At 36.8% G+C, this 27,559-nt stretch overlaps 12 protein-coding genes across 12 annotated transcripts; 7 read left to right on the forward strand and 5 right to left on the reverse strand.

Moving 5' to 3' along the window:
* Positions 1–150: 150 nt before the first annotated feature.
* FDP41_003953 (uncharacterized protein) lies at positions 151–915 on the forward strand (the record flags this gene model as incomplete). The annotated part of the gene is made up of 1 exon (XM_044707314.1): positions 151–915. The coding sequence occupies one exon, from the start codon at positions 151–153 to the stop codon at positions 913–915; it is 765 nt and encodes a 254-aa protein (XP_044562013.1).
* Positions 916–1,122: 207 nt separating this feature from the next.
* Positions 1,123–2,949, reverse strand: FDP41_003954 (uncharacterized protein; the record flags this gene model as incomplete). The annotated part of the gene is made up of 4 exons (XM_044707315.1): positions 1,123–1,577; positions 1,646–1,675; positions 1,766–2,051; positions 2,107–2,949. The coding sequence occupies 4 exons, from the start codon at positions 2,947–2,949 to the stop codon at positions 1,123–1,125; spliced, it is 1,614 nt and encodes a 537-aa protein (XP_044562014.1).
* A 596-nt stretch (positions 2,950–3,545) lies between these two features.
* Positions 3,546–4,121, reverse strand: FDP41_003955 (uncharacterized protein; the record flags this gene model as incomplete). The annotated part of the gene is made up of 1 exon (XM_044707316.1): positions 3,546–4,121. The coding sequence occupies one exon, from the start codon at positions 4,119–4,121 to the stop codon at positions 3,546–3,548; it is 576 nt and encodes a 191-aa protein (XP_044562015.1).
* Positions 4,122–4,984: 863 nt separating this feature from the next.
* FDP41_003956 (uncharacterized protein) lies at positions 4,985–5,473 on the forward strand (the record flags this gene model as incomplete). The annotated part of the gene is made up of 3 exons (XM_044707317.1): positions 4,985–5,237; positions 5,292–5,310; positions 5,383–5,473. 3 exons carry the CDS (start codon positions 4,985–4,987, stop codon positions 5,471–5,473), a joined length of 363 nt encoding a protein of 120 aa, XP_044562016.1.
* A 418-nt stretch (positions 5,474–5,891) lies between these two features.
* Positions 5,892–7,211, reverse strand: FDP41_003957 (uncharacterized protein; the record flags this gene model as incomplete). The annotated part of the gene is made up of 1 exon (XM_044707318.1): positions 5,892–7,211. One exon carries the CDS (start codon positions 7,209–7,211, stop codon positions 5,892–5,894), a length of 1,320 nt encoding a protein of 439 aa, XP_044562017.1.
* Positions 7,212–7,964: 753 nt separating this feature from the next.
* FDP41_003958 (uncharacterized protein) lies at positions 7,965–12,938 on the forward strand (the record flags this gene model as incomplete). The annotated part of the gene is made up of 1 exon (XM_044707319.1): positions 7,965–12,938. The coding sequence occupies one exon, from the start codon at positions 7,965–7,967 to the stop codon at positions 12,936–12,938; it is 4,974 nt and encodes a 1,657-aa protein (XP_044562018.1).
* A 264-nt stretch (positions 12,939–13,202) lies between these two features.
* On the forward strand, positions 13,203–14,585 carry FDP41_003959 (uncharacterized protein; the record flags this gene model as incomplete). The annotated part of the gene is made up of 3 exons (XM_044707320.1): positions 13,203–13,652; positions 13,814–14,018; positions 14,158–14,585. The coding sequence occupies 3 exons, from the start codon at positions 13,203–13,205 to the stop codon at positions 14,583–14,585; spliced, it is 1,083 nt and encodes a 360-aa protein (XP_044562019.1).
* A 320-nt stretch (positions 14,586–14,905) lies between these two features.
* On the forward strand, positions 14,906–17,720 carry FDP41_003960 (uncharacterized protein; the record flags this gene model as incomplete). Its single annotated transcript, XM_044707322.1, has 5 exons — positions 14,906–15,076; positions 15,122–16,157; positions 16,221–16,287; positions 16,565–17,451; positions 17,521–17,720. The coding sequence occupies 5 exons, from the start codon at positions 14,906–14,908 to the stop codon at positions 17,718–17,720; spliced, it is 2,361 nt and encodes a 786-aa protein (XP_044562020.1).
* Positions 17,721–17,740: 20 nt separating this feature from the next.
* FDP41_003961 (uncharacterized protein) lies at positions 17,741–18,316 on the forward strand (the record flags this gene model as incomplete). The annotated part of the gene is made up of 1 exon (XM_044707323.1): positions 17,741–18,316. The coding sequence occupies one exon, from the start codon at positions 17,741–17,743 to the stop codon at positions 18,314–18,316; it is 576 nt and encodes a 191-aa protein (XP_044562021.1).
* Positions 18,317–18,349: 33 nt separating this feature from the next.
* FDP41_003962 (uncharacterized protein) lies at positions 18,350–19,910 on the reverse strand (the record flags this gene model as incomplete). The annotated part of the gene is made up of 3 exons (XM_044707324.1): positions 18,350–19,093; positions 19,161–19,189; positions 19,319–19,910. 3 exons carry the CDS (start codon positions 19,908–19,910, stop codon positions 18,350–18,352), a joined length of 1,365 nt encoding a protein of 454 aa, XP_044562022.1.
* A 595-nt stretch (positions 19,911–20,505) lies between these two features.
* Positions 20,506–25,652, forward strand: FDP41_003963 (uncharacterized protein; the record flags this gene model as incomplete). The annotated part of the gene is made up of 2 exons (XM_044707325.1): positions 20,506–23,533; positions 23,584–25,652. The coding sequence occupies 2 exons, from the start codon at positions 20,506–20,508 to the stop codon at positions 25,650–25,652; spliced, it is 5,097 nt and encodes a 1,698-aa protein (XP_044562023.1).
* A 91-nt stretch (positions 25,653–25,743) lies between these two features.
* Positions 25,744–27,305, reverse strand: FDP41_003964 (uncharacterized protein; the record flags this gene model as incomplete). The annotated part of the gene is made up of 4 exons (XM_044707326.1): positions 25,744–26,243; positions 26,360–26,511; positions 26,618–26,894; positions 27,104–27,305. 4 exons carry the CDS (start codon positions 27,303–27,305, stop codon positions 25,744–25,746), a joined length of 1,131 nt encoding a protein of 376 aa, XP_044562024.1.
* Between the last annotated feature and the right edge of the window lie 254 nt (positions 27,306–27,559).

The raw sequence follows: 27,559 nt of genomic DNA on the forward strand, positions 1-27,559 counted from the left end.
TGTACACACTTTGTGCGCCCTAAATCCGGAGTGAAATACTCGTAAAAGCTCTTCTCGTTGTGCCTATACTGAGAGAAGAATATCAACAAAAACAAAATTCACATTCCTCAACAAGACTAATATCGTGAGAGTTAATCCTGTGCATTCACAATGACCAGTCCTCAATCCAACAACAAACTCGTCGCTATCACCGGAGCCTCCTCTGGCATCGGAGCAGCCACAGCCATTGCTCTCGCTTCGAAGGGTTACAAACTCCTTCTCTTGGCCCGTCGTGTGAACATGCTCCAACAGTTGCTGGAAGACCAATCCAATGCTTTGTCACCAGAGAATACTCTCATTGTGGAATGTGATGTAACCGATGTGGATTCAATCGCGAAAGCAGTCCAGCTCTCTCACGAAAAGTTCCATCTTCCCATTGATTGTCTTGTCAACAATGCTGGCGTCATGTTTTTGCAATCATTGGCTGAACAATCCTTGCAAAGGCAGCAACAAATGTTTTCAACCAATGTGATGGGAGTCCTGAATGGTATTCATGTCGTCTTGCAAGATATGATCGAAAGACAACAAGGAACAATTATCAATATTAGCTCCATTGCAGGAAAGAAGAGTTTTGCTAATCACGTAGCGTACTGTGGAACCAAATTTGCTGTAAGTGGATTGACAGAAGCACTGAGAAGCGAAGTGAGCTCTTCAAAAGTGAGAGTGATTGTCATTGAGCCTGGGGTGACACAAACTGAGTTGTTGGGCCACAATGATCCAGCTCAAGTCGAACCCTATGAAGAATGGAAAAAGACAATGAGTTTGGGAGTGTTGAAAGCAGAGGATGTTGCTTCAGCGATTTTATTTGCCTATGAGGCACCTCCTCATGTTTGTGTGAGAGAAATTGCATTGGCTCCAACTGAGCAGAAAGATTAAGGAGATCAAGTTCTGATGATTCAAACATTAGTCAATCAACATTTATGTAACAGTAATGAATGAATGAATGAATGGAATCAACGATTTATTATCTTGCTTGCAACAATTTAACACTTCGATTCAAAATTGATTTATTTACAACTTTTTCTTTAAACAAAATTGATCTATTTACAGCAATTCCTTAACACATGTGGAAAAAAATCACCACTATTCCAAGGCAATCTTTTTCAACACTTCAAAATTTGGAGTTCCCCATCCAGTCACCACATCAAATCCTTTTGTTGCAGGAAATCCAGGACAAGGATACATGGCATTATTTCCAAACGTCACATCATAGAATGCATTAAAATTTTCCTTAACAGCCACCTTCTTATAGAGCCAATAATTCAAAAAACCTAATGGTTTCATTCCACGCTGTATTCTCAAATCATTTAACAGGGCAATCATACCTGCCACGACCGGAGTGCTTGCACTTGTTCCATCGACATTTTCAACACGTCCATTGCACATGACTTGATAATTCACACCATACGCTGAAATATCTGGATAAGCTCTTCCGTTAGGATTGAAATATTTCTGAGAGGGAACGTGTGGTTGCGAGAGGTAGGAAGCCACTGCATCGTTTTGATAACTTGGGCGAGAATAAGCATTTGAAAAACCACCTCCGCTCCATGGAGTGAAAAATTTTTCCAGTAGATGTTTCGATTCGAAGGTTTTGTTGCACCAACACTTGTGACGTAGGGCGATGAAGTTGGCCATTCTTTTGAATGTGATGGTTTGCAACGAAAGGAGTTGGAACATGTGTTTGTGTGAATTATTTTTGTGACATCATTGTCATGAATGAACTTACCTGGTTCAAATGAAGTTTCATCTTGACTGCATCGAGCTCCATCGTCTCCACTCGCGATCAGTACAGTCCTTCCAGCAATTGCTAATTTTTGAAATTCATAATCGAGAGTCATTTGCACATCTTCTGGAATGTATTTTTCAACTGCTCCATATGAAATGGAATGCACATAGGCACATTCATCACCTTGTGATTGTAACAAGGATATCCAATCAAGGAATGGATCAGCAGTTTCTTCATCTGGAATGGAGTTGATGGTGGTGTTGATGTTCTGACCGGTTGCCATAATCTTTTGAAAGTTATGAAAATTAAAATCGTACGACATGTCTTGACCAATGACTTACATATTGAATATCTAAGGAAGCCTCAATTCCAGGTTTTGAAGCATCATTAGGACCATGAACGACAGGTTGCATTCTTGAGAGGTTAAAGGTACGTTGGAACATTTCTAGATCTTTTGGTGAATAGTATTCTCCTAAAAAGGAAGCAATGGCTTGTCTATTTTTGGGAAAAGAGATCACATTCAGGTCGTCTCGGGTCATGTTATATCTCCTCCATATCGATTGAGGTGTGGTCAATGGAGTCTCATTTTGAGAAAGGCCCTTAAAATGCAGTCTACTTCTTTTCAATTTTCGTTTATAGGTCGGAAAGTGATGAATTCCAAAAACGGTGTGAATTCCAGGAGCCACATGAAGAGGAAGAGCAAATCCTTCAACGGAACGGAAAAAGACTTGTCCAGTCTCTTTATGCATAAATGGGGTCATCTTGGCTTTCAAGAATGTGTCCACGGATTTCACACTCATACTCACAGTAACAAAATTCATGTGCTTTGACATGTGAGTGATGCGAACGTCTGGAATACTATTCAAAAACTGAAAGAGTGCTTTCGAATGAGATTCTTCTGGAGCTGTTAATTTGGCTACCTGTTTCATTGAAAGGAAATTTCCATACTGTTCACTGTCGGGATTGCTGACACGTTCGAAGGTTTTCGTCAGCCATTGAGTGTTTCGATGTTTCAAAGCAAAGGTCAATCGAACACGTTGATTTTCTAATGAAGCTCTTGATCTCAATAGATGAGATTCACTCAGTGGTTGGAAGGATGGAGGAACTCGTAGGACATGAGCGTGTTTCATTTGTACATATGGGGAATGCATGAAAGTCATGTCCAATGCATGGTTGAAATGCATGAGGAGAAGACACAGAATGAGAGGAAACAAGCAAAATGTGAAAAACCGAGAACGAAGCATGTTTGAAAGATTTTTTTAAGATGTGGATACCTGTTATTACTTATGTTTTTGTTTCATTAGAATATTTATATCCAACGGAGAAGAAATGCAAACTCCGTTCCGATTCCGAAGATGCCCGTCGATTATTTTTGGAAATGATCCATCCAAGAAGTAAGACTCACCTTTGGTTCAAGAATTGATATAACACTTGAAACCACTTCATTCATCAGAACAAGAACCGATTGAAGAGAGGTTAGGAGGGTTCTCCGAACAGAACGTTTGTATACTTTTTGAATAAAACTTTTGAAATAAATTTGACTAAAATGTAGGGAAATGAGTCTAGTACACATTCCGCCCAATCTGAAGGCAAGGTAGTATAAATTCACTTCATCTGAATTTCCAATTTCCTGTCCGTTTTTTGTAATCCATTCTTTTCGTATTTTCAAAAACAAGCTGACACATCGTTTCATACCCTTCGTTAACATTTGTTCATGCAACCATTTCATTTCTGTGACATTGCTTTTTTCGAACTGACTACATTCTTTCAAAAAGATTCTTCACCAAAGATCATTGAAATATCTTGTCACGAGAGATTCTTCATTCTCGGATGGGCGAGTTCTTTTGCAATGAAGCGTTGAAAATGTTGAATGAACGCTCATCACTGCATTGATTTGTCGGAAGAACTCTTGTAATCGGGCTGTCGATGTCGATTTTGAAGAACAACTTTCCATCCACGAGTCGATCGATGAATCAAATTCCTCAACCTTATTCATTGATGGAGCTCCACGAACCAATAAATACTCGAGAATATGAACCAACACTTCAGAAGGAAGATTCAATAGATTTGTTTTCATTTTTTTAAGGTGAAATCTGAAAACAGGAAATTGGTTCCAAGTTCCAAATGTTCGCATCGTCACCTCATTTGCTGCTGCTCGAGACGTTGGCAGAGTGAACACATTCGAATCATGTTCAATAACGTCACGCATTAAATCCATACAGTCTAAATCTCCAATTCGTATTTGTCGAACACATTCCTCGAATATGGATTGGGTATTGGTGGCTCTTTTTCCGCTAGTTTCAAATATTAAACAATTTCTCAATTGATGCTTTTTGATGAGTTTGTCAAGAGTCATTTCTTTGGTTCATCTTGATTAAATTTTCTTGAAGGAGATCCATTTTGTTAATAGCAAAAATTCATGGAATATGAGACAAATTTTTTTCTATAATTGTCACTGCAATATAATGGTCTAGCTCTTTAACACTTCTTGGTTCATTCACAGCACAAACAAAAATCACACCTTGCACACGATTCATGAAACAAGATCTTAATCTAGAATATTTCACACATTAAAAATTTCATCAAGAAATTCACCAAATTCAATGATGATCGAATCGTTCACTAAACATGTGTTTCACTAAACACACCTTACTCGCTATATTCTTCAGCACCTTCACAACATGATAGAAACCACCTTTTGAAAATCTACTTACCTACGACCGTGTCCAGAACATCCAATATGGTTCAACGACCATACACCTCTATTTATTTTCGATAGACATCCTCAATGGTTGGATCATAGTGCTCAATGAAGAGATTCATGACAAGTTGAATGACAAGAGCGCTTTTTCCAACACCTTCGCCTCCAATAAGTGGATGGCGACATCGTACGTTTCATCAATGTTGATTCGTTTTTTCGAATCATTGAGATCCATCATGAACTTGGAATTTGTTCTTTTTGAATCCATTTCTTCAAAGTTTGTTTTCATCTTGATGCTTTTTAAAACCAAACTCACACATCGTTTCATTCCTTATTGCAGCTTGTTTCAAACCGTTCATCAAAGTAAGGTCCTCTCTCCATCCGAGAATGAAGAATCTCTCGTGACAAGATATTTCAATGATCTTTGGTGAAGAATCTTTTTGAAAGAATGTAGTCAGTTCGAAAAAAGCAATGTCACAGAAATGAAATGGTTGCATGAACAAATGTTAACGAAGGGTATGAAACGATGTGTCAGCTTGTTTTTGAAAATACGAAAAGAATGGATTACAAAAAACGGACAGGAAATTGGAAATTCAGATGAAGTGAAGATTGTCCTTTTTGGTGTTGGAGGTGTTGGAAAATCAACTCTGGCTCTTCAATTCATTGCAGGACAATTTGTGGAAGATTTTGATCCAACTATTGAGGACATTTATCGAAAACAAATTCACGTGGATGGTAGTGTGGCCACGGTATGCATTTTGGACCTTGCAGGTAAGTGATTATGGGTTACAATGTTGTTCTTAAATATGTTTGTCATGAAATAAGGCCCGGAAGAATATCACGCGTAAGTAAAATTGAGGATACTTATTATAGCTTTACATATTGTGATAAATACTTAATTGTAATGTACACATAGGTTGAGAGTGGGTTTCATTCATTGTTCACAGATTTTTGTGTTTGTGTGTGCTGTGGATGATCACCATACTGCTCACGAGCTTGAGAGTTAAAGTAAAAGATTCAACAGATGTGCCATGTATTTTTGCAATCAACAAGATCGATCTTGTTCATGAACATTTAATTGAAGATCATAACAGCAAGATCGTTTCTGAAGGAATAATTCACAAATTGATTGAAAAGTATCAGTTGCAAAATTATTCAATTTTTGAAACAAGTGGAAAACGAGCCATCAGTTCGAGTGCCATATTTGAGGAGTGAGTGAGGAAAAAACGAATGGGAGATTTTCAAAGTACTGAAGTAATGCGGGAAATTATCGAACAAGGTGCCACTCATGCTCTGAGAAGGGGTCGTCGAACCAAGAAAAACTGTTTGTTCATGTAATGAATCGCATGAAAGCATGGTCTTTAAGGACCTGAGTGAGATGAATACAAATGATGTGATTTGACATCATTAAGGCAATCGAGCAGTTCATTTGCTCATTTGTATACCCACCAGAATTTGCTTTTGAGTTTCTTGATCCAGTTTTAGAAAGTCATCAATGGGAATTATTTTGAAATGCCTCACAATATATTCCAAACAGAAAGTATTGAGACTTGTCACTTGATAGACATAAATCTCATTCAAGATGGTACACACATTCTTGGTGTCAATTTTTGAAGTTAGTACATCAGTCACTAAATGTTCCATATCCGTCAACAACAATAAATTTCCAGTTTTTAAAATTTCCAACAAGACTGGAATGGTGCTTTCTTTACCAGTATTGTCCTTGAGTTCATTATCCAATTCTCCCGTATAAATATAATGAACGACCGCTTTAACTGCTTGGTATGAGAGTCCCTGCATTTCGATCACTTTGGGTCTTGTTGGTGTAAACTCCACACCGTTACTGTCATTCCATTCCTTACTCAGAACTTTTCGAAAATATTCAGAACGTGCAGATAACATAATATCATTAGCTCGAATCACTTGATCCGTTTCAGAAAATTTCAACAAGACGTTGGAAAATTCATGCATGTTAAGCATCTTTTTCAAATCCTGTTTAAGCAATCTGTCACATGATTGAGTATTGTAACTGCTCATCATAGGAACACTACTTGTTGTGAGTGGTTTATCACTCTTCATGTCTATTTGAATATCGTTTGGTGACAAGGCACGATTATACATTCTAAAATATTTCACTTCGACATCTCCCTGTGAATAACCTCCAGGTGATGCAAAAATTCGAAATGTTTGATTGGATGTTCTTTTCAAAACGCCTCCAAACTTTCCAATTTGATCACACTTTCCATCCACATACAAAATTTGGTACGTGTCATAGTACACAAGTGCAACATGATACCACGACTGATAGTTATTCAACCTTTGATTGCTATCAAATCCTTCATTATTATTAAGAGTCGTATCCACTCGGCAATGGAGAGTATTTTCGTAAGGAGATAACCAGAGAGCTGGTTGTCGGATCAAATCAGTATTTCCATAATGAAAGAGACATCTCCAATCTCCTGAGGCATCACTGTGTAATTTCAATCGGAATGTAATGGTCCATTGATAAGATGAAATTAACTGATGATCATCATCATGCTCCGATGGAAGAATGTGTTGTAATACGATGGAATCAATAATTGGTTGAGGATGAACAACTTGTTCAGAGGGAGAAAAGATCAATTGTTGTTGAAGAGCATTTACAGGTTGGGAGGAAATAAATTCTTGGCATTGAAGACCTTCCTTAAGAAATTGGTTGTATTGGTTATTGTGATCGTAAGCAACGAAAGACTGTGAGGTCAACATTTTTTGATTTTTTTTTAATTTTCAGTTGAAAAGACGTTGTCTGGAACTATAGTTCAACAAATCAAATTCATATTTAATTGTTTCATTCCTCAAAAATAGATTTGGAAAAACAAACAGGAAAGCTGCTGGACAACAACAAAAAACACAACCTTTCGGGCCGAAACAAAAAGTTAATGTCGTCACTGGGGATCGAACCCAGGACCTCTCGCGTGTGAGGCGAGCGATCTAACCACTGATCTATGACGACCTTCTTATCATAAACATTCAGATGCAATGCTGACGCTTCAAAGTGTTCTTATTTCGGTCGAATTTGTCTTGAATGTGGAAAAGATTTGGTGACTCCCAAAACGGAATTAATGGCACAATTAAGTTCGCAATTCCTACTTGAACCTCGCATCTGCGAGTATCAATTCCAAAAAAGACGTCTTTACCTCGAGTACGAGAACAGAACCACCACAAACCGTTCCGTCCGTCTCAGAAAACTCGCAGCATCATCTCTCTGAGTCGACTAAATTGATCCTTTTCGCTTTTTCATGATGAGATTCAGATTGGGTTCTCAAAATTTTGTCGAATATTCTTGATTCTCATTGATGGAGTTTTTTCATATTGATCCTCCTTAAAAAAACAAAAACAATAACTCTCCGCCTCAATAATAATACCCAACCATCAAGATTCCAATCATCGGGACATCAACACATTCCCTTCCAAACCATTCAACCATTCGACTCAATACTTTGCCCCCATTTGCTACAAATGTTAAGGAATGAAGCTCCTTCCTCGCCAAAAGGCACCCTTGAACCTCCTTCCCACTTTTCCTTTGACCATCTGACCTCTTCCGTTACTTCTGGAACTCGAGATGATATCGTCGACGCACCAACTAGCGTTGTTGGTGGTGGAGGTCAGACTTTGGTTGCTCATTCAGCAGCCATCACTGGCACCTCTTTAACCGGAACATCTGCCACAAGCTCAACCACTCTTTCAGCCTTTGCTGTCATGAATCGTTTTCAAACCTCCTTATTTTCCCTTATTGTAGCCTTACAATCCAGCTCGAAACAATCCTCCATCATGTTTTGGATGTTGACCTTCCTATTCAATATTCACCTCTTGTGGGTGAGTGTTTTCATTCCCACAGTGGGTGGAATGAGCTTTGGAGAGCACGGAGAGTGGGTATTCACGGTTACCAATTACCCACTCACTCTCTCATTGAATTTAGTTCCCTATGAAGGCATGATTGCTTTGGTTTTCATCGTTTTGGCCTCTCTATTGTTGTACATTGCTTTACTTTTCGTCACTTATAAGAGAATTATTAATACGAGAAGATTTTCAGATTGGTTCTTGCAGGCCACACGATGCTTCAACTTTTTAATCTTGATTGCTTGTGGAACCATGACATACGTTTTGACAGGCCTTCTCGAATGCGATACGGACAGTGCGGGCAATGGAGGAAATGTTTCCTCGATTGAACTCTCGCGTTATCCCAATGTCGAGTGCTATCAAACACCTAATATTATATTTCTTGCCTTTTCATTGGTGGCATTTGTCATTCTTATGGCATGTGTGGCATTGTCAGGCATGATTTATCGGAATAGCCATCCATTGAACAAATCCTTATTCACCAGTTTGAACAATAATGCTCTCATGTTGTTATTGATTTTGAATTGTTTGGAAATTATGACCATCTTTTTAATACCAAAACAAATGCTTCAGATTCGTGCCATTGTTCATTTACTCTTTTCTGGAGCGTGGCCTATTCTCTTTCTTTATAATTTACCTTATTTCAGAATGACAGCCAATTCCTTATTCTTTGGAGCTAGTTGTGCCAAAATTGGTGCATCGATTGGAGTTGTTATTTCTACCTTTGTAAATACTCAAAATTCCAGCAATCTAGGTCTTTATTTGATGGCTGTGACTCTATCATTGATTGTGATTGGTTTCCTTATTGGTTTTGTAGGGATGGAAGTATCGCAACGACTCATCTACAAACAAGTTCACAAAATTGTGAATGAGAATAAGGAAAATATGGCACAAGTGTTGCACATCTTTGAAAAGAAGAAACGATGGCTGATCATGTATTTACAATTCTCTGTGATTCGACCAAAAAGTCCTAATGACAATGAAGATGTGACACTCTCTCTTTCAAAAGCGATTGGTTCATGCAAGAATCAAGCCCAACAGCATACTTCCTTGTTGTTGATAAGTTCTCTCATTATTGCATACACTTGGCAAGATGGAAATTGTCATTCCTTTGCCATGTATCTGTTGAAGCGATGTTTGAAACTGTCAAACAATATTTTTGTAAGATTTCAAGTACAACAACGATCCAAAGAGGTTGAATTGGATGAAACAAGTGCTTCTCAAGCTCTAAAATGTCTCATTGAGAGTAAGCATGTGTTAGATAGTTTAGAAAAATTTGAAGACGAATTGAGAACTCTTCATCGAATGTTTTGGAAAGAGTTGATGAATGACATTCCAAATGATATCAAGATTGAATACATTAATAGAAGATGTGCCGATTTAAACAGCCACATCGAAGAAATGTACCATAATCTCATGCGTAAATATCGTAATGAAAAAACAATCATCAGAAAGTACGCAAATTTTGTTGAAGTGTTTCGCTTTGACAAGGAAACTGCTCAAGCTCTGTTTACAGAAGCCAATGAATTGGAAGAAGAGGGATCCAAATACAATTTTCTATCTCCAAACAATAATGCCAGCAAGTATGCTTTTAATGCGAGAGTTTCGGTGGTGAGCCAACGGTACGAGCCACCAATGGCGACCAATGTGGAGGGAGATCCAAATAATGAGGACTTTAATGGAATTGAAACTAAGGATTACTCCAAAAAAGATGCTGTTTTGAAGAATTCTCTTAGACATTTAGAAAACAGCAAGGGATATTATGTATTCTTGATCTCATTCCTCCTATTCTCCTTCTTTGTGTTGTTGACCTGTGTGACCATCTCTCTATTTGGTTCTGTTAAAAGTGGTGCCGATGTTCAAGATGTTTACAAGATGTGCAAAGGATCATCCGTCTCTGTTGCTGTGCTGAGAGAACTTCGATTTATTCAAAACATTAATAATTATAACCAAAATGGTTTCTCCGTTCGAGATGAAAAGATTCAAGTTGTGGATCTTGTCAAAAACTCACACAAAGCTCACCTTCACACTTACAGGTCATTTCTCACCGACATTGTTGACATCGCTCAACAAAACAAACTCAAAGCTGAAGTTTATGCTGAACTAGTCAACAACTCCATCTCATCGTTCCTTCCTTTTGCCACCTCACAAAACAGTTCCAAGAATGGTTCAGAATTATCCTTCACTGACACCTATATGAAGAATAGTTCCATGATTGAAATCTTTAACTATTTGCTCACAAGTATCAATGCTTTTATTCAATGGCCTTTGGATCAATACAACCACACAACGAAGGATTTTAATTTCATGTACTTGTGGAGAAATCGATTGTCCTCGCGAGATGCCTTCGAAACGTTTTGTTCATCCATTGTGGCAAGTACTGAAGCTTTTCATTCGACCTTTGTCATGTCCTTTGCCATTGTGTATGCCACAATTATTATGATGTATATTATTGGATTTGTGGTGTTTCTTGGTGTCATGCTTAAAATGATGACGAGTGCAAAACAAGTTTCCAAGTTATTCAACTCTGCTCTCTCAAAGAATATTATCGGAAAAGTGTATCATGATTTGGGGTTGAAGGGTGACGACGATGTCAAGGTTCATCTTCCCAAAAACCAACTTTCAGCACCCAAGTACATTTTCTTGTTTATGGGTGTGTTTACTTTGCTGTGTTGCATTGTGAGTGGTGCCATCATGGTTGTAGAGTCGAACTATAATTATACTGGTGTCTCCATGACCATGAATAATATTATTCATGGTACCACAGTCATGAGACATGTTCACCGTACCAATTTCAAGGTTGGAGAATATTTCTCATTTCTTGGAAGCCCATCCTCTTCGATTAATGATCCATCTTTATTGAAAACTGAGCCTTTAACGAATGCTGAAAGTGAAGTGAAAACATTTTTGGATCTTTTATATCAAGAATGGAATGCACTTATTTATGGAGGAAAGAATAAGGATGGTCAATTTTTTCCACCTTCCATTGGAAAATATGCTGGAATTGATCATTTGGTGGCAGGAATTAAAAACTGCACAAAAGCCACTCACTACAATTCAACTTTTTCTGCCGAGCTGTACACGCAACGTTATTGCACAGGTTTGGATGAAATGATCACAGAATATTCGAAAAAAGTTTCGATTTTCAATAGTGAATCTCAAAGTACGGCCTTTACCTCTGACACAATGTCCATGTTCCATAACTATTTAGATGTATTTTTCACTGGTTCACTTTTGGGAGAGAAGATTATTGATTTTATGGATCTCTTTGTTCAATACTCTTCACAACCATCTGTGATTTTAACCATTTTGTTTGGAATTGGTTGTTTGGTGGTGATGATTGTCATTTTCTACGGTATGCTGTATCAATTGGAGAAGCATCGACTTCAATTAATTAATATGAGAATGATGTTAAATTATTTACCATCAGAAGTCATTGACGGAAGTGAACAACTTCGAAATTATATTCTCTACAGTATCATTACACCTGCCAATCAAAAGAGAACAAAGAAAAATCAAATTCAATCTGCAGATTCAGAAAATGCCAATGTCAAGAACGTTTTAAATGCGTCCGTTGATGGTGCCATTTTATGTACTCAAGATGGAATTGTTGAATTTGTGAATGCCTCTACACAAAAGATGTTTGGATTTGCCAGCAAGTCAGACGTTGTTGGTGTTTCTGTCATGACGTTGTTCGATCAGCAACAATCTCTTTTCATTCAAAACAGTATTAAGGAAATGAATAAGGCACAATTAGATGTCACACATTCCGAGGTCATTGAATCGACCTGTTTGAGAAAGAATCAAACCAAATTCCCAGTCAAAATTAACATCTTTTCAGTCATGTTCGATAGCGGTACTCCAATGATCACTTTGATCATCAAAGACATGACAGCAGAGAAGAAACAAAATGCTGTTTTGGCAGAAGAGAAAGCCAAGTCGGACATGTTGTTGAAAAACATTTTACCAGAATCAGTGGCAGAACGTCTCAAATCTGGTGAGACATTTATTGCAGAACGATTCACAGATATCACTTGTTTCTTTAGTGATATGGTTGGTTTTACCAACATCAGCTCAACAATGAATCCAAGTCAATTGGTTGGAATGTTGAACACCATTGTGAATGGATTTGATGCTCTCACAGATACCTACCAATTGGAGAAAATCAAAACGATTGGAGATGCATACTTTTGTGTTGGTGGTATTAGTGGTTCTCTCACAAGTGATCACCCCGAACGAGTGTTACAATTTGCAATGGCCACTTTTGGAGTCATTAGAGAATTTAACATGACTTCCGAAATGGAAACACAAGTGGAGATTCGTATTGGAATTAACACGGGTGGTGTAGTTGCAGGTGTGATTGGCAAGAAAAAGTTCACGTTTGATATCTGGGGAGATACCATCAATGTCGCTTCTCGTATGGAGTCGACAGGAGTTCCAGGACGAATTCATGTCAGTCGTTCCACTTATGAACGTGTGTATGATATGGGTTTGGAATTTGAAGAACGGAAAATCGAAGTGAAAGGAAAGGGAGAATGTCAGACCTATTTGTTGACAGCGAAACATCATGAGCAATCGATTGTGACCAAATAATGGTGTGTGGTTCAAATTTTCAACGACCACTCAGTGTTGTTTTTTCGAACCTAAGGTTCAACCAAATCCAACCAATTCAAATATATATTGTAAATAAATTATTCAATTGAACAAGATCATTTTCACTCGAAGATTCAGACACCTGGCTCTATGAGAGATATTTGTTGTATGATGTGATCTTGTATGAAAAAAAACAACAACCGGAGCTCTAAATAAGGCGGAGTTCTCAAAAAAGGTAGTATTAAGTTAAACATTCAGAAAAAAATGTCGTTCCATTTCTCTCCCTTCAACAGCCAGAGCAATTGTTCCCACTGTCAATCGGAAGATGTTCGAATCGTATGTGAGTCACTCTATCGATGCCACACTTGTTCTCTCTATTTGTGCGATTATCATGGTCAAAAACATGGTCTTTCCCATTCCGATCATCATTTGGTGAAAAAACTAAATGACCCACGCATGACTTTTGACATGAGTCATTCGGGAGCTTTTGGGGCACCAACAATATTCAGCACCACCACCACCACTCAACTACAACCGTCGAGTCTTTTCTTTTCATCCACTTTTCCATCCACTCCGTCCTCTCTATCATTTAATTGGAATACGACTAGTAGTAGTTTTGGAGCCAGCTCCACAACTATGATGAGTGAGAACCAACAACATGATACTGTTAAAAAAAAGAATGACAAAAAGAATGAAGTGAAATTAATTCTTGTGGTGAGTATTATTTTGATTCAGATTTCATCGACAAAACGATGATATCATTCTCAATGCGATTTTTTTAATTATATTATTTTGAATCTTGATTGTCGCACAACTTACACAAAATATTTCACAAATTTATGAACCCAAATTTGAAACAACTTTCACACTTGCAGGGTGATGGATCTGTCGGAAAATCCATGTTTGTGTCAAGATTGAGAAACATCTCATTCAACACAACCGAGTACAAACCAACTGTGGGAGTGGAAGTTTTTAGTGTCGATTTTGAAACCATTGCTCATGGTCCAATTCGTGTGAATTTTTGGGATACTGCTGGACAAGAGAAATTTGGTGGTTTAAGAGATGGATATTATTTGTTAGGTATGTCATTTCAAGAAATATTGAACCTTAAATGTTTGTCAATTGAACTCTCAATTAATGATCATTCATTCACCACATGATCATCATTTTAAAATAATCATTGATGATGTGTTATAATGAATGGCCATACTTTACACAGGACAATGTGCAATAATCATGAACGACACTTCCTATCCATCCACGTTAAAAAGCGTTCCTAATTGGCATCGTGATCTCACTCGAGTCTGTGACAAGATTCCAATTGCCTTATGTGGAAATAAGACAGATGTAATTTCAAATGCAAGCGAAATGGAGAGTCTTGAACAACAAACTCAATTACTTTGTGTCAGAAAACAATTTAAATGTTTTATGATTTCAGCCAAACAAGATCCACTCGAAAAATTGCAACAAGTGATTGAAAGTTTAGTTCAAGAAGTGAAAAAGGATCCAACAGTCAAATTTTTGAGTACTTTGAAACTTGAAAAAGAGACAGCGATGAAACGTCAATTGTACTTGAAAATGCAAGATTTTGTCCAGACAGATGTCAATCTATTGACACAAAAACAAGAAAGTGATGAAACTGCTTAATGATCTAGGAACTAATATAAATAAAATTGCATGTGATTCATCCGTTGAAAATCTATGAAGAAATAAGTCCGTTAGAAGATTGCAATCTTGCGTTTAGTGTTAACCACCATCATCGCCAAGAATCATTAGGAGCTGTCACACATTGAGAAATTCCACGATCTTTGGAAATTCAACGAACAGAAGGAGTTTACCGGAGTTTGAACATCATCCAAGGAGAAACACAAAGTTCCAATAAAGCCGTCTCTAACTTGCTGCCACCTGACATTCCACAACCAAAAAAAAATCCTTTGATCGTCACATGACCTGTATTTCATGAAATTATGAATTATATCCAACCATTTCCGTATTACTTAACTCTTAGAGGAGTGTGCCAGCAATGGTTGGATGAACTCTATCAAAATATATTTCCTAATATGAAAGAAATGAATCTTGTTAAAAGACACGAATTCGAAGATAGCATCAATTACAAATATCCATGGTACAACATGAAGGTAAGTATATGAAAAGGAGATTTAGAGATTTATCAATATAGATAGGCCAAAAAAACATACGATGCTTGTATTCGATATTTGTCTTTATTATTCCCAAATGTTGAAGCAATCTCTATGCCCTTGATAAAACACCGTGACTTTGTTCAATTATATGCTCCAAACGCATTTCTATCCCTATTTCCCAAATTAACAAAACTATGCTTGTTCAATACTACTCCATTTGATGAATTGTTTTGGTATGGAAACTATTTGCAACTTGTTAAATATGAATTTTTTAATTTTGAAGACATTGCGGACTGGTATCCAGAGGTTAGCAAGGATATCAACAAACTATTACATTATACTAGAGACACAGATATATGCAAGCCCTATATCCTCAAAAACTCTCGTTTGAACCCTTTTTTTAAAGCTATTAAGTACTTGGTTCTAGAAGAAAAACTTTCATTTGAGCATATGGACTTGTTTAGCATGCAAGGCAAACATTTTTCGACGGAAATTATAGATTTCTTTATTGAAAATTACAGAAAACAAATAGATAATGGCTACAAACAAATGTACCCTTTTGAGGAATATTTTAAGCAAGGTGGAATATTGTCTGTGAATTGTGATATAGCAAACTATATTTATGAAAAAGAGGTATTCAAAATTGCTTTCTCACATGCCGTCACAAATGATGAAATTGCGTTCACAATTGTAGGAAAAATTTTATGCAATATTACATCTCTAACATTAGCAAAAGCAATTTTTGAGCAAGCAAAATTTCCAATTCTATTTGAGCAAGAAGTTAACCCTTTGCTTATTCTTCTTAACAACAATACTTGCACTGATGTTCCTAAAATAATCGAACTTCTTTGCTCGTTATACCCAAATTTGATTACTCTCGGAGACATAAATGGAACTCTTGTTAAGAATAGTAATAACCAATACGTCCATGAATGTAATTTATTGCTAAAGTATATCCAAAATAACGGGTCAAGGTGCTCAAGCGCAGTGTTGGAATGTTTTTTCAGACTGGGATGTGATTTGAAATATGTTGACCTGGAAACGAATAATAATTTACTTCACATTTGCCCTAATCCATGTAAGTTTAAGAACCTCGAAAAATCTGATATTCATCATTGAAATTTTTTTGAATATCATTTAGATTTGTTTAGTGTTCTTCCAGCAGACTCATTGCTAATGAAAAATAAGGAAGGACTGACCCCAATTCAGTCTCTGCTTCTTGCGTCAAATGAAACACACATGAACCTTCTTTGTCTATATTACAAAGATAAGGGAATTTGTTTGAACGACATCCGTGACCAGAATAACCAAAATCTACTTCATCACTGGGCACGCAGCTCCTCGCCCTCACACCACACTATTAACGGTTTACTAAATCATGGAGTTGACCCTAACGCCGTTGATAATTTCAAAAAAACGCCCTTGCATTACCTTGTCAAACATGCACACAATGACTACAACTGTCTTTTTGGAACTGGGAAACAGAATGAATAGCACTGCACTCAATCAGGAGGATGAAAACGGAAAATTGGCGTTCACATATTTCATTGAGGACTTACTTTTCAAACACAAAAGCTCATTTGCTCTGGGAAGAGCTGTCATCACTCTTTCTCCTCAGGACGAGTTAAATGTGGAACGATTGATGGACAAGGGTTGTGATATACTTACAGTTTTTCAGGGAATCAACATTGGAATTGCCAAGCAGGGTCACATTATTCTTAATGGAGCTCTTTCCTTGATAGCTCTGATCAATATTCCGTTGATTGCTAAAACTAGACCAATCTTGAAAGCTCTATGTACAGAACTAGCAAGATATGAATCTTTGGATAATTTGTTGGTGACTAGGCTAGATTTTTCTCATATTGAATTGGAACAATCATTAAGAAACGTACCTATTAATGCCCTGTCAATGTTGTTATGGAATTGGTGCGTAGACCCTCAACCGCTTCTTCTGATGAATAACTTTAAAGGAAAACGACCAATACTCTCTGATCGGTGCTTTTCCAATATATTCGATGCTGACACAGGTATACGTTGTGATTTTCTTTACTATTTCCTTGCGGGTCGATTTGACTTGGCAAACTTACAACTTTATGTTTCTGGATTTTATAACTATCAGAATAGCTGGCAAGGATATGACTATTTCACAACCCATATAATCAAAAGGTTGACCTTTCATCATCTCAATGGCAGAGAACTTAACGTTCTTCAATTATGTTGTAAGCTTGATAATGTTAAAGCGTTCTTTCACTTCAAGTCCATTCAACCGTACCAACCTCAAGATTTTGTGGATATTATAGCAGAGAATGGTGATAGCTTTGGTTCATTCATTGATCAATATCCCAAAGTGAAATGGAATCCTGAGCATATCAGTAAGTAACAAATTTTGTTGATTTTTGAAATTTGGATTTAAACTTTGTACTTTAAAACGGAATATTTAGTCACTGCGTTGAAGAATCATCACTATGTACTTTGCTTCAAGTTAATCAGTACTTATGACGAGTTATTGACAACAATATCGTTAGAGGAAATTGTAGAGATCATTTGTGGATGCACTTATTCGTCAAATGACATTGCAAATTTTGATATCAGTGCTATGAAACTACTGGATAGTGTTAACATTACGACGAAGAAAGGTTAGATTTATTTAGCAAGCAAAGAATGATTTACATTGAAGAAACCTATGAAGAGTTGGACAAAAATGCTAGCCAATGGCATAGAATGCTTGTGGAAACACTGAAAATTAATAAGATAATATTTGAAGGACGTTCTAAAGTTCCAAAGCTTATGTCATTAATGGAAATTTGTTATTTATTCGGATTATATTTTGTAGCAGCCTATTTTGTCACAAATTCTACCAACACAAAACAACGAGGAAAAAGATTGTTCACTAAATCCAACCTTAAACAAGAGACAATCTTAGAATGGTTAACAAGGAAGAACACCGACACATATCCTGGTTTCACTTTGGCTCATTTGGTGTGTACTTTCAAATGGCCTGTAAAGATGGCTCATTTAGATCAAGCAAAAAAAAACAAGGTCTATTTAGCTCAAGATCTCATCCAATATTTGGGGAATGTTGACAGAGCTGATATTCTTAGTATCAAAGATGACGATGGAGAAACACCTCTATTCATGGCTTATCGAAACAATTTCATGATTCATGAATTCTCGGCAGTCATTGACACAAAGATCACAAACAACAGCGGAGAAAAAGCTGAGGATGTGGTTAATTAATCATTATTAGTTGTTGTTGTGTACAAAGAGTTATTACAAGTAAATGAATGAGGAGGCACAAGGATCCCCAAAGGGACATTTTTGCTTTCTTTCTTCGTTATTGATGGGCTGTTTGTTGTTGGAGGGCGATTTGGCTCCCACATGAATGTCTTCATCTTCGTAGAGTGGATGAAATTGTTCCATGTTTGGATACGTAAGAGCTTTCACCCAAAATGCTCTATCAAAAGATTTCAATAATTGATATTCACATGGGTAGTGATTCTGAAATTCAAAATCTTGTTGCATTAAATACCAAACAAATCGATCCAAATCTTTGTGAGTTTGAAAAACGAGAGCACCTGCAGGGACTTCATCCTCTGCAGCCTCTCCAGATTGATCTTTTGCATTCTCTTGATTTTCCAAAGCTCGTCGCAACGATGGGTACAAGTCCACCAATTTGAATTTCTCAATAAATTCTCGAGTCATTTCAAATTGGAGCTTGCTGTTTCCTGTTTTCTTTAAACGTGTAATAAAGTTTTTAAGAGCTCCTTCAAAGTTCAATTTCACTCCCAAAGCTGCCAAACAGTCATCCACAAAATCTTGACAATTACCATGTTTGGATGGATCTCCTCCTGTTTGTTTGTAGACCATGTGAACATTCCATTTACAAATTACTTTAGCAAGAGTATCAATAACTTCTTCAAGTCTGTCCACTGTTGAAATATAATCGATGTCTGCTGTCAATACGGCAGCTTGTGACATAATTTTACGAGGTACTACAATTCCAGAGTCATTGAACTAAAAGAGTTAGTTGAATTCAATTATCCAATGAGACGTTAGTTGACATTAGTGAAAAGAAACAAACCTCCAATTTCCACGGTCCGACAATAAGTGCTATATTTGTGACGATCAGAAACAAATTTGTTAGCATGTACGAATTTTACAACCGAAATTGTAAATATTTTCAATTGAATCAATGAACAAATTTCACTCGGACGCAATCTCTCACCACAAAAAACCTACCTGTGTGAAACATTCCCATCTCAGGAAGAACATTAAACGAATTCAAAACAGGTGACAACAATTGTCGAATGGTTCGATCTGTACTATTTCTTGCCGTCTCTGTGACCAGCAATTTAATTCGAATCTTGTCTTTCAATTGAATGGGTGGTTGTTTAGAAATTTCCATATTCAAATCTCCTTCTCCTTGACTATTACTCATCGTTGAATTAAAATTTCCAATAATTTTCATATCATTGACAGATTGAGTCGATTGTAACAATTGCGAACCTCTTCGAATCAAATCTTGACTCGAATTTAATGGAGGAGAATCTTCATTGACTTTGTTCGAAATGTCAGAAATCAATTTGGTAGTTTGAACCCAATCTGTATGTAAATACGATTCTTTCAATTCTTCTGGATCACTCAATTGTTGAGCGAACATTCTCATTTGTTGAATATTATTTCCAAGTTTTTGTTTAATGATTGGATTGGCGAGAACTTTTTCCAAAACAATATCTTCGGGTTTTTTCATATTCGAAGAAGAAGAAGATCGATTGACTCGGGGACTCGAAATGTCCTCTCCTGTTGTTTTTGAAAATGGAAGATTTCCCATTCTTGAATTCGGTTGTATTTGGTTGTATTTGTCTTTGTACGATCCGATAGTAATAATATTATTTAAATTTATAATAGTTAATGAATATCAATGTTGTTGTTGTTGAAAGGTTTCGACCAACGTGATGAAGAATAAGAAATATCGGACTAGAGGTGGTGGTTGTTGGTGATAGAGTTGGCACTTCTAGAAGAAGTGTGAAGGTGCGGGCGGAAGAGGTCTCTAGTATTTTTTTGTTGGTTCTGTAAATAAAATTTGACTAGTGACAGCTTGATGGCCAATGAGAGATGAGCTTTGATTTGGACTAGTGGCGTTCTCTTTTGTTAGTCTCTCATTTGTTGCGGAAGTTTCCACCTTTTACCTTTCCAAAAAGGATATGTTTTCAGAGAAAACAAGTCAATCAATAATTAATTTTGTAAATCAAATTCATCAAAGAATTACAATTCCAAAAAAAATAAGAATTTTGTGCATCAAAAAACACATCATCGGAGTAACACAAACCCGTTGTTGAACGTTAGGCTTTTATCATCATGAGCACCACATCAAGCCTTTGATGTACTCTATTTCAAACGGAATCATCAGCCGATCGGAACTAATAATGGCAGATCCTTCAATTAAAACATTTCAAGTCTTGTACACGAAACAATTGTACAAGAAACAACGATCCTACTCGGATGGATTTTTGAAATTTAATCCCGAAACCAAGGCAATAACTTTGCTGGATGAGAAGAATAGCAAATTGGAGCATACGTATCTTCATTATTGTGATGGAGATATTCCAACGATTGAGAGTGGAGTCGAGTTTCAAACAAAAACATTTAGAATTCAAGTAGAAGATGAAATAGGAGGGAGTAGTAATATTATCAGCAACAACAATTCAACAACAACAGTATCATCAAAGCCTTCTTCTTCCTTCACTTCAGCATCCTCTGTTGCAAAATCATCAGCTTCATTATCAAGTACTACTTCCGACACAACAAACACAACACCAAGAACCACCACCACCACAACAACAAGAACTTCAACCCGAAAACCATTCAAGCCTCCTCTGAAGGAAAATTATGACAGCTGGAATAAGAACTTTGGAAGTGGTTCAAAAAAGTCCTCTGTTGCCACAACAACACACGCCAGAGGTAATGATGATCGGAGTACAGGTTTTGGAACAGGCTTCAATAACAACAACAGCAGGACTAACAATAATCATAGTACGACACAAACAAAATCCAACATCAAAGCTCATATCGAAAATGATATTGATGATTCATTGGAGGATTTAGATTTTGGTGAAGTTGATGCTCCAACTGTTTATTCAACAGGCGCTACAAGTCGATTCTTCAAAGATAGAAACACAAGTACTGTACATAATAATAAGTCTACCACAGGCATGAACTCTTCAACATCTGTAAGATCTGTTTTACCTTCCCAAAATAGTATTAACACCTTTGAAGATGACGAAGTGGACGATTTCGATTTAAATGATTTGGAACTGCACAACGATTCCTCTAACGTCACACATTCAACGAAAAACTTTTTACTAAACAGACAGCAAACTGTCAGGCAAGCCAGAACCAAGTACGAACCTCCACCTCTTGATCCCGAAGAAAAAGAGGAGCTCTATGATGATGGTTTGCTTGATATGGAAGAATATGAGAACTTAAGCGTTCCTCAAACTTCAAAAAACCATCCTCCACTTATACAGCCAACAAACACCAAACAAGTAATTTCATCGGCGAATAATCAAAGTAGTAACAACAACTTCAAAAATATTAATCCCTCGAAACCAACATTAGATCTCATAATAGATGATGAAGAGTTTGAGGAAGAATTGCTGTCAAAATCATCCTCAAAAAACCTTCGAGAAGAGACTAAGAAAATCGAAACTGCATCTTCAGGTTTTCAGCCAGCATCAAAAGTATTACAAGCGTCATCAACAACGCGTAATAATGTAAAGGTTGCACCTAATCTAGATCTTAGCCTTGATAACTTGGATGTCGATTCTGACGAAGATTTAAAGCTAGAAAGCCCTCCACCCTCTAAAGTCACAAACCAATCCGTTTTCAGGGCTCCACCATCTTCTTCAGCCAATAAGCCCACAAGTATGAGCCAAAATTCTTTTACTCCTCCCTCAACATCTTCAAAGCAGCCCTCAAAGGTCAAGAAAATTAATTTTGATGACGATGACGACGAAGAACCCATCAAAGAAACGTACACTCCCAGACAACCCCAAACATTTGTTCCTCCTCAACAATTTATCAGACCATCTCCACCACAATCAACCCCTCCATCTCATGAGAAAAGCCTTAGTACCAAAAAGTTTTCAGAGACTACCAAATCATCCCCAAGCAAAAAGTTCAAGCAAACACAGCTAAATATTGGTCAAAAACCATCAACATCTCCATCTTCTTCAAACATTTTTACGAACAATGACATACCAGTGCTTTCACTTGTGCAAAACGTCAAGAGAACAAAACACGATATCATTTTCCCAGATATGGCCATGAATGATTTATTTGAACAAAGAAATACCTATCCTAAACGTTTCGTTGAAGTTCCTGACAAATTTAGCAGCGTGGAAGATTATAAGGCAGTTTTTTTGGATGCACTCTATGAGGAAATGAATTTACAAATGCTCAATCTTGCAATGAACTTTTATAAGGCATACAGAAAGATTACACAAACCTCCTCGAATAGCTTTACTCCCAAGCCCAATAATCCATTATGCCATTGCAAAGTTCAATCGAAATTAGTAATTGTAAAAAAAGAAGGCCCAAATAAGGGAAAGCCATTTTATACCTGCGGCAAACAAAACAAAGCAGAGCAATGTAAATTCTTTGCTTGGGCAAACAATGTTCATCCAACTATGGTTACGAACACAAAAAATGGATTTATTGAAAACAAGACAGGTGAATATGACAGAATGATGTTCTTTAGAAGAAACGGAACTCATTTTTATTTTGGCTGTGAAGTTTTAAAACAAACATTTGGCTCAGTCAGAAAAAAGAATGCTGTTACACAATGGTACCTTCATATTGACTCTCACAAGGAAAAAAGTTCCGTGTATGCGAAAGATGACATTTGGATTCTTTCTAAAAGCAAAGATTTTCAATATAAGACTGGTAATCTCGTGATTGCAAAAAGTGTTTTCCATGGACCTGACAAAGATGGAAAGATAGAGCTTCAGATTGTAAGCGGAATTCCTGAAAATTTGGAGAATGAAAGTATTTATGCTATTAGAGGTCCAAATTTTGCATCTGAATTTGAAATGATTGAAAATTTGAATGAACTAGATCCGGTTAAGTTGCCTCTGCTAAGTGAAATTCTAGGAACCACCGAAGAAGAGAGTTTGAAGATCATGAGAAAGAGACTGAATACTAAATTTAAGCCTACTGTGGCTTCCTCATCAAATAGCGATACTACTACCTCAAGTGACGAAACCAAAAACACAGAATCAGATGAGCACCCCTCAAGTGCAGCCCCCTTTGAAATTAACATGGACATGGAAGAAATTCAATCAATAGCAAAGTCTTTTATTTCTGAGTACAAGCTCAACGAAGATCAATCAAGCCTTATTATGAGATGCGCTCAGTGGTTTTACAAAGGAGATATTTCATCTCCAATTTGTCTAGGTATGTTTTTTTAACTATCATGTCAGTGCTTACATTCATTTTTATGGTAGTCCATGGAGTTTATGGATCAGGAAAAACTACTGCCTTAATCGTACTGATCTTATTTATTTGTAGAATTTTAGATGAGTCAGAAGATCAATCGATCAGAATATTAGTAGCTTCTGGAACCAATGTTGCTGTGGACAACATTTTGGAAGGGCTTATTACCGAAAATTATAAAAATCTGGTGCGAGTTGGTAGTCAAAAGAAAATTGCCAAATCTGTCCTGCCTTACACGGTCATAACTGAAACTACCTCAGTGAAAGATCAAATTAAGCTCTTGAAAGAAATGCTGAACAATGAAGACATGGATCCAGAGGAAGAGGCAGGAGTCAAACAAGCCATTAAGGATCTTCAAAATGGTGCTCATGAAAATCGAAAACAATCCGTCAAAGATGCAAGAGTAGTTGGAGTTACATGTGCAGCAACTGGTTTTGAAGTGTTGAAAGGTCAAAAATTTTCTATTCTCATTTTGGACGAAAGTTCCCAGTGTCTTGAGCCAAGTGCTCTATTACCGCTGACAAGATTTGGATGTATGAAATTTATTGCAGTTGGAGATCCATTACAGCTTCCTCCAACACTCACTGGAACTAGAAGCGGAGAAAATCCGGAACATTCACTGGAAAAAACCATTTTCATTCGATTATCAAATATTGGGCATGAGCCACTTTTGCTTAGGACGCAATATCGTTGTCATCCTCAAATATCCAAAATAACGAACGAGCTGTTCTATCAAAATAAGTTGGTTGACGGAATTAAGGACTCAGACCGAGAACCATTAATTCCTGGAATGCCTCCTGTGATGGTTGTAGATTGTGAAGAAGGTGTTGAAGTTTCTGAAAATAACTCGGTCAAGAATGACCTTGAAGCAGATGTGATTGTTCATTTTATCAAGTTATTACTTCAGAACGGTATTGCACATCAAGATATTGGTGTGATTGCTCTGTACAAAACACAAGAAACTTTCCTCAAGACGTCATTTATTAAGCACGAATTGAAAGCAGTGAAAGTTAGCACCGTAGATGCTTTCCAAGGAGGTGAGAGAAATATTGTTTTTGTGAGCACGTCAAGAACAAGTGAATACGGCCTTGCATTTATTGAGCAAAAACAACGGCTTAATGTTGCCTTGTCACGTGCAAGAAATCATCTAGTAATTGTTGGTAAAATGAGCACTCTGATGAAAGGAGCTCTATGGAGTAAGGTAATCAACACAGCCAAAACTGTGAAAGGAGCAATTTGGAAAAGCAGCGTTGTTTTAGCAAACACTGATTTTGATTTCCTGAGCAAATTTAAAGATTTTTATCATCCTGCCTTTCCTCCAAGTTCACCCAAGCCAAGAATCATGTTGGATGACGACAATGATGAATCCTCTATATTGGATGAAGAAATTTTACCAACAAGGAATAAGCATCTCGAAAAGCTTTCTAAAGTTACTCACAGAAGATCTTCAGAAATCTCCAACAATACTGATAACGACGAAGAAGAGTACAACTTTGAGGATGATATGGAAGTTTCTGTAGTGGTACCCGAGGATCAGAAATTGACAATCAATGCTCCTCCTCCTAAAAAATCTGAAGCTATTGAGGAAGAAAAACTTGAATATCATTTCAGTGACGAAGAAGAAATTGATTTTAACCAAGCAGATGAAATAATGAAGGAGATGGAACAAGAATTCAAAGTCAAGAGAACTCTCTCTGACATGAAAGAGAGTGACACGAATATTGAAGAGACAGCAGAGGAAAATGTCACAAAGAAAACGAAAATGGATAGCGATGCGACAAAGAATTTCACACCAAATGAAAAATCTGAAATGGATGAAATAGACAATTTTAACCAAGTCGAAAAAACACCAAATACTTCCACTTTCAATGATCCTTTGCAAACATTGGAACCTATCAACCTCACATCACAACATGCTCAATCTAACCATGGCACAGCAGAACAATCACCCTCAAACAACAACCCACAACACAGTGCAGCATCAAATAAGGAAACACAAGATGCTGCACAATCAAAACCTCCAGAAACTTCTAATAGTATGGATGATGATGATTTGGCTTTTCTTGATGAACTCGAATAAATCATCTAGAGGCTAAAAACATGGTGTCATTATTTATTGAGCAATGACGTGAAATCTCTTCAAAATTTAAATTATTGAAAAATGTGGAAAATTAAATTTCATTCTCTGCGTTTACAACATCCTCGACAATCTCTTCGAGTTTGGTTTTTAGAATATCCTTTTCCAAGGCCGTCAAGTAAATAACTCCTCGTAATTTATCATGACTGTCTTTGAGCTTGTACAGCCCTTCGACGTATTGTTTAGCTGCTTCTTCGTCGTATTGATCACCTGTGTAATCTTTAAATGTGTCCTTTAATTTGACACCTTTCTTGATTTTATCTGTGAACAGGTCGACCTTATTCAAAATTAAATAAACAAGAGAACTCTCGAAATATGTAGAATTGATGTAACTTTCAAATAAATCCAGTGACTCTTTCATTCTATTTGTCACCTCATCTTCATAGCACTTTTGGTCAAATTCTGACAAGCTGCAAATGTACAAAATGGCATCGACGTTTTCGAATTGGTGAATCCACTTTTTTCGTTCCGTTCGTTGACCTCCCACATCAATCATTGTGAAAGGTTTTCCATTGGACATGAAGGTTTGTTCCACTGTTGTTTTTTGTGAACAATACAAATTAGAAATTAAAAATTGTTCGAAAATCCCAATTTTGATTTCAAAGACATCATTAACAATTATCCACACACCAATACATCAATCAACGTACCCAGTCCGGTAGTTTTGATTCTTGTTCTCAATAGATCTTCATCTGAAGGAATCCAACCAGGTTTTCCGATTTCATCCAGTTTTTCAAAGTAATAATTCACACTATCTTCAATTAAATATTCAGATCGGTGATCCATGAAAACTTTCTTGATACTAGGTATTATTTTGCATAGAAGAAGAGGAAAATAAATCAAAGATATTGATTCAGTTTTCTAACATTAAGAAAAACTGTCACTTGTCAACACCACAATAAACATACCCTTCGTCATTCCACAATGCTTTAAAATCGTTTGCCATACTTTGATTCCATAGTTTGGCTCCTTGTAATGGAGCTCGGTGATTCTTGGTCATCTCCGCATAATAGTCTCGCTTTTCGACATTTTCTTCTCGTATTGAAATTTGTAATGTCTTTGTGGCGTGACACAATTGAATCATATTTCTGATTATATTCTCTAATATATACGGGATAGCTGTCTTTAATTCTTCCTCTGTAAACCCATTCGTGTATATTCTTTTCAGCTGTTTAAATATCGTACCTGTAAATGTCAAATGTCATCATTTCACATTGTGAACATCAATAAGAATTTGTCGTACGCATGTTGTTGATCAAAGTCATCATCAGGAATTTTCACAAAAAGATATTCAGTGTACATTCATAAAATCATATATAAATCATACATAAATCATATTCAAATCATATATAAATACAAACAATCATCACTCATTCACAACAACCACCACTTACTCTTTCCGGAATCTCCTGCTCCCACCAACAACAATCTTCTTCCCTTCTGTGCGTGAGATCCTGATTTATTTCGAGGCGATGTTGGAGTTTTCAATGACGATGAACCCGATGGATTATTTCTTCCATGATTTCCATTATTGTTGTTCATGTTTGAAGACGATGAACCATCCGATGATTCTTTACCTCCGCATAAATTTCCCATCTTTTTGGATCACTGAAGAAGAGAATGATGATTGCTGCGAATAATTTCAATGGATGATGTTAAAGTTTTTTTGAAATTTCCTGATATGGAAATCGACGTCGAGAACGAGACTTCGAAGTGAATGTTAGAAATGAACCAGAAGTAAATGGGAAGAGGCTTTTTTCTTCCAGGATTTGAATCCGATGTGTGTGGTGTTGTTGTTGATGAGAAAATTCGTCAAATTTTGGATTCAAGAGTGATCAAAAGTGTTTGAA

Source organism: Naegleria fowleri (genome assembly GCF_008403515.1).
Source record: "Naegleria fowleri strain ATCC 30894 chromosome Unknown tig35, whole genome shotgun sequence".
NCBI classification, from domain to species: domain Eukaryota; phylum Heterolobosea; class Eutetramitea; order Acrasida; family Naegleriidae; genus Naegleria; species Naegleria fowleri.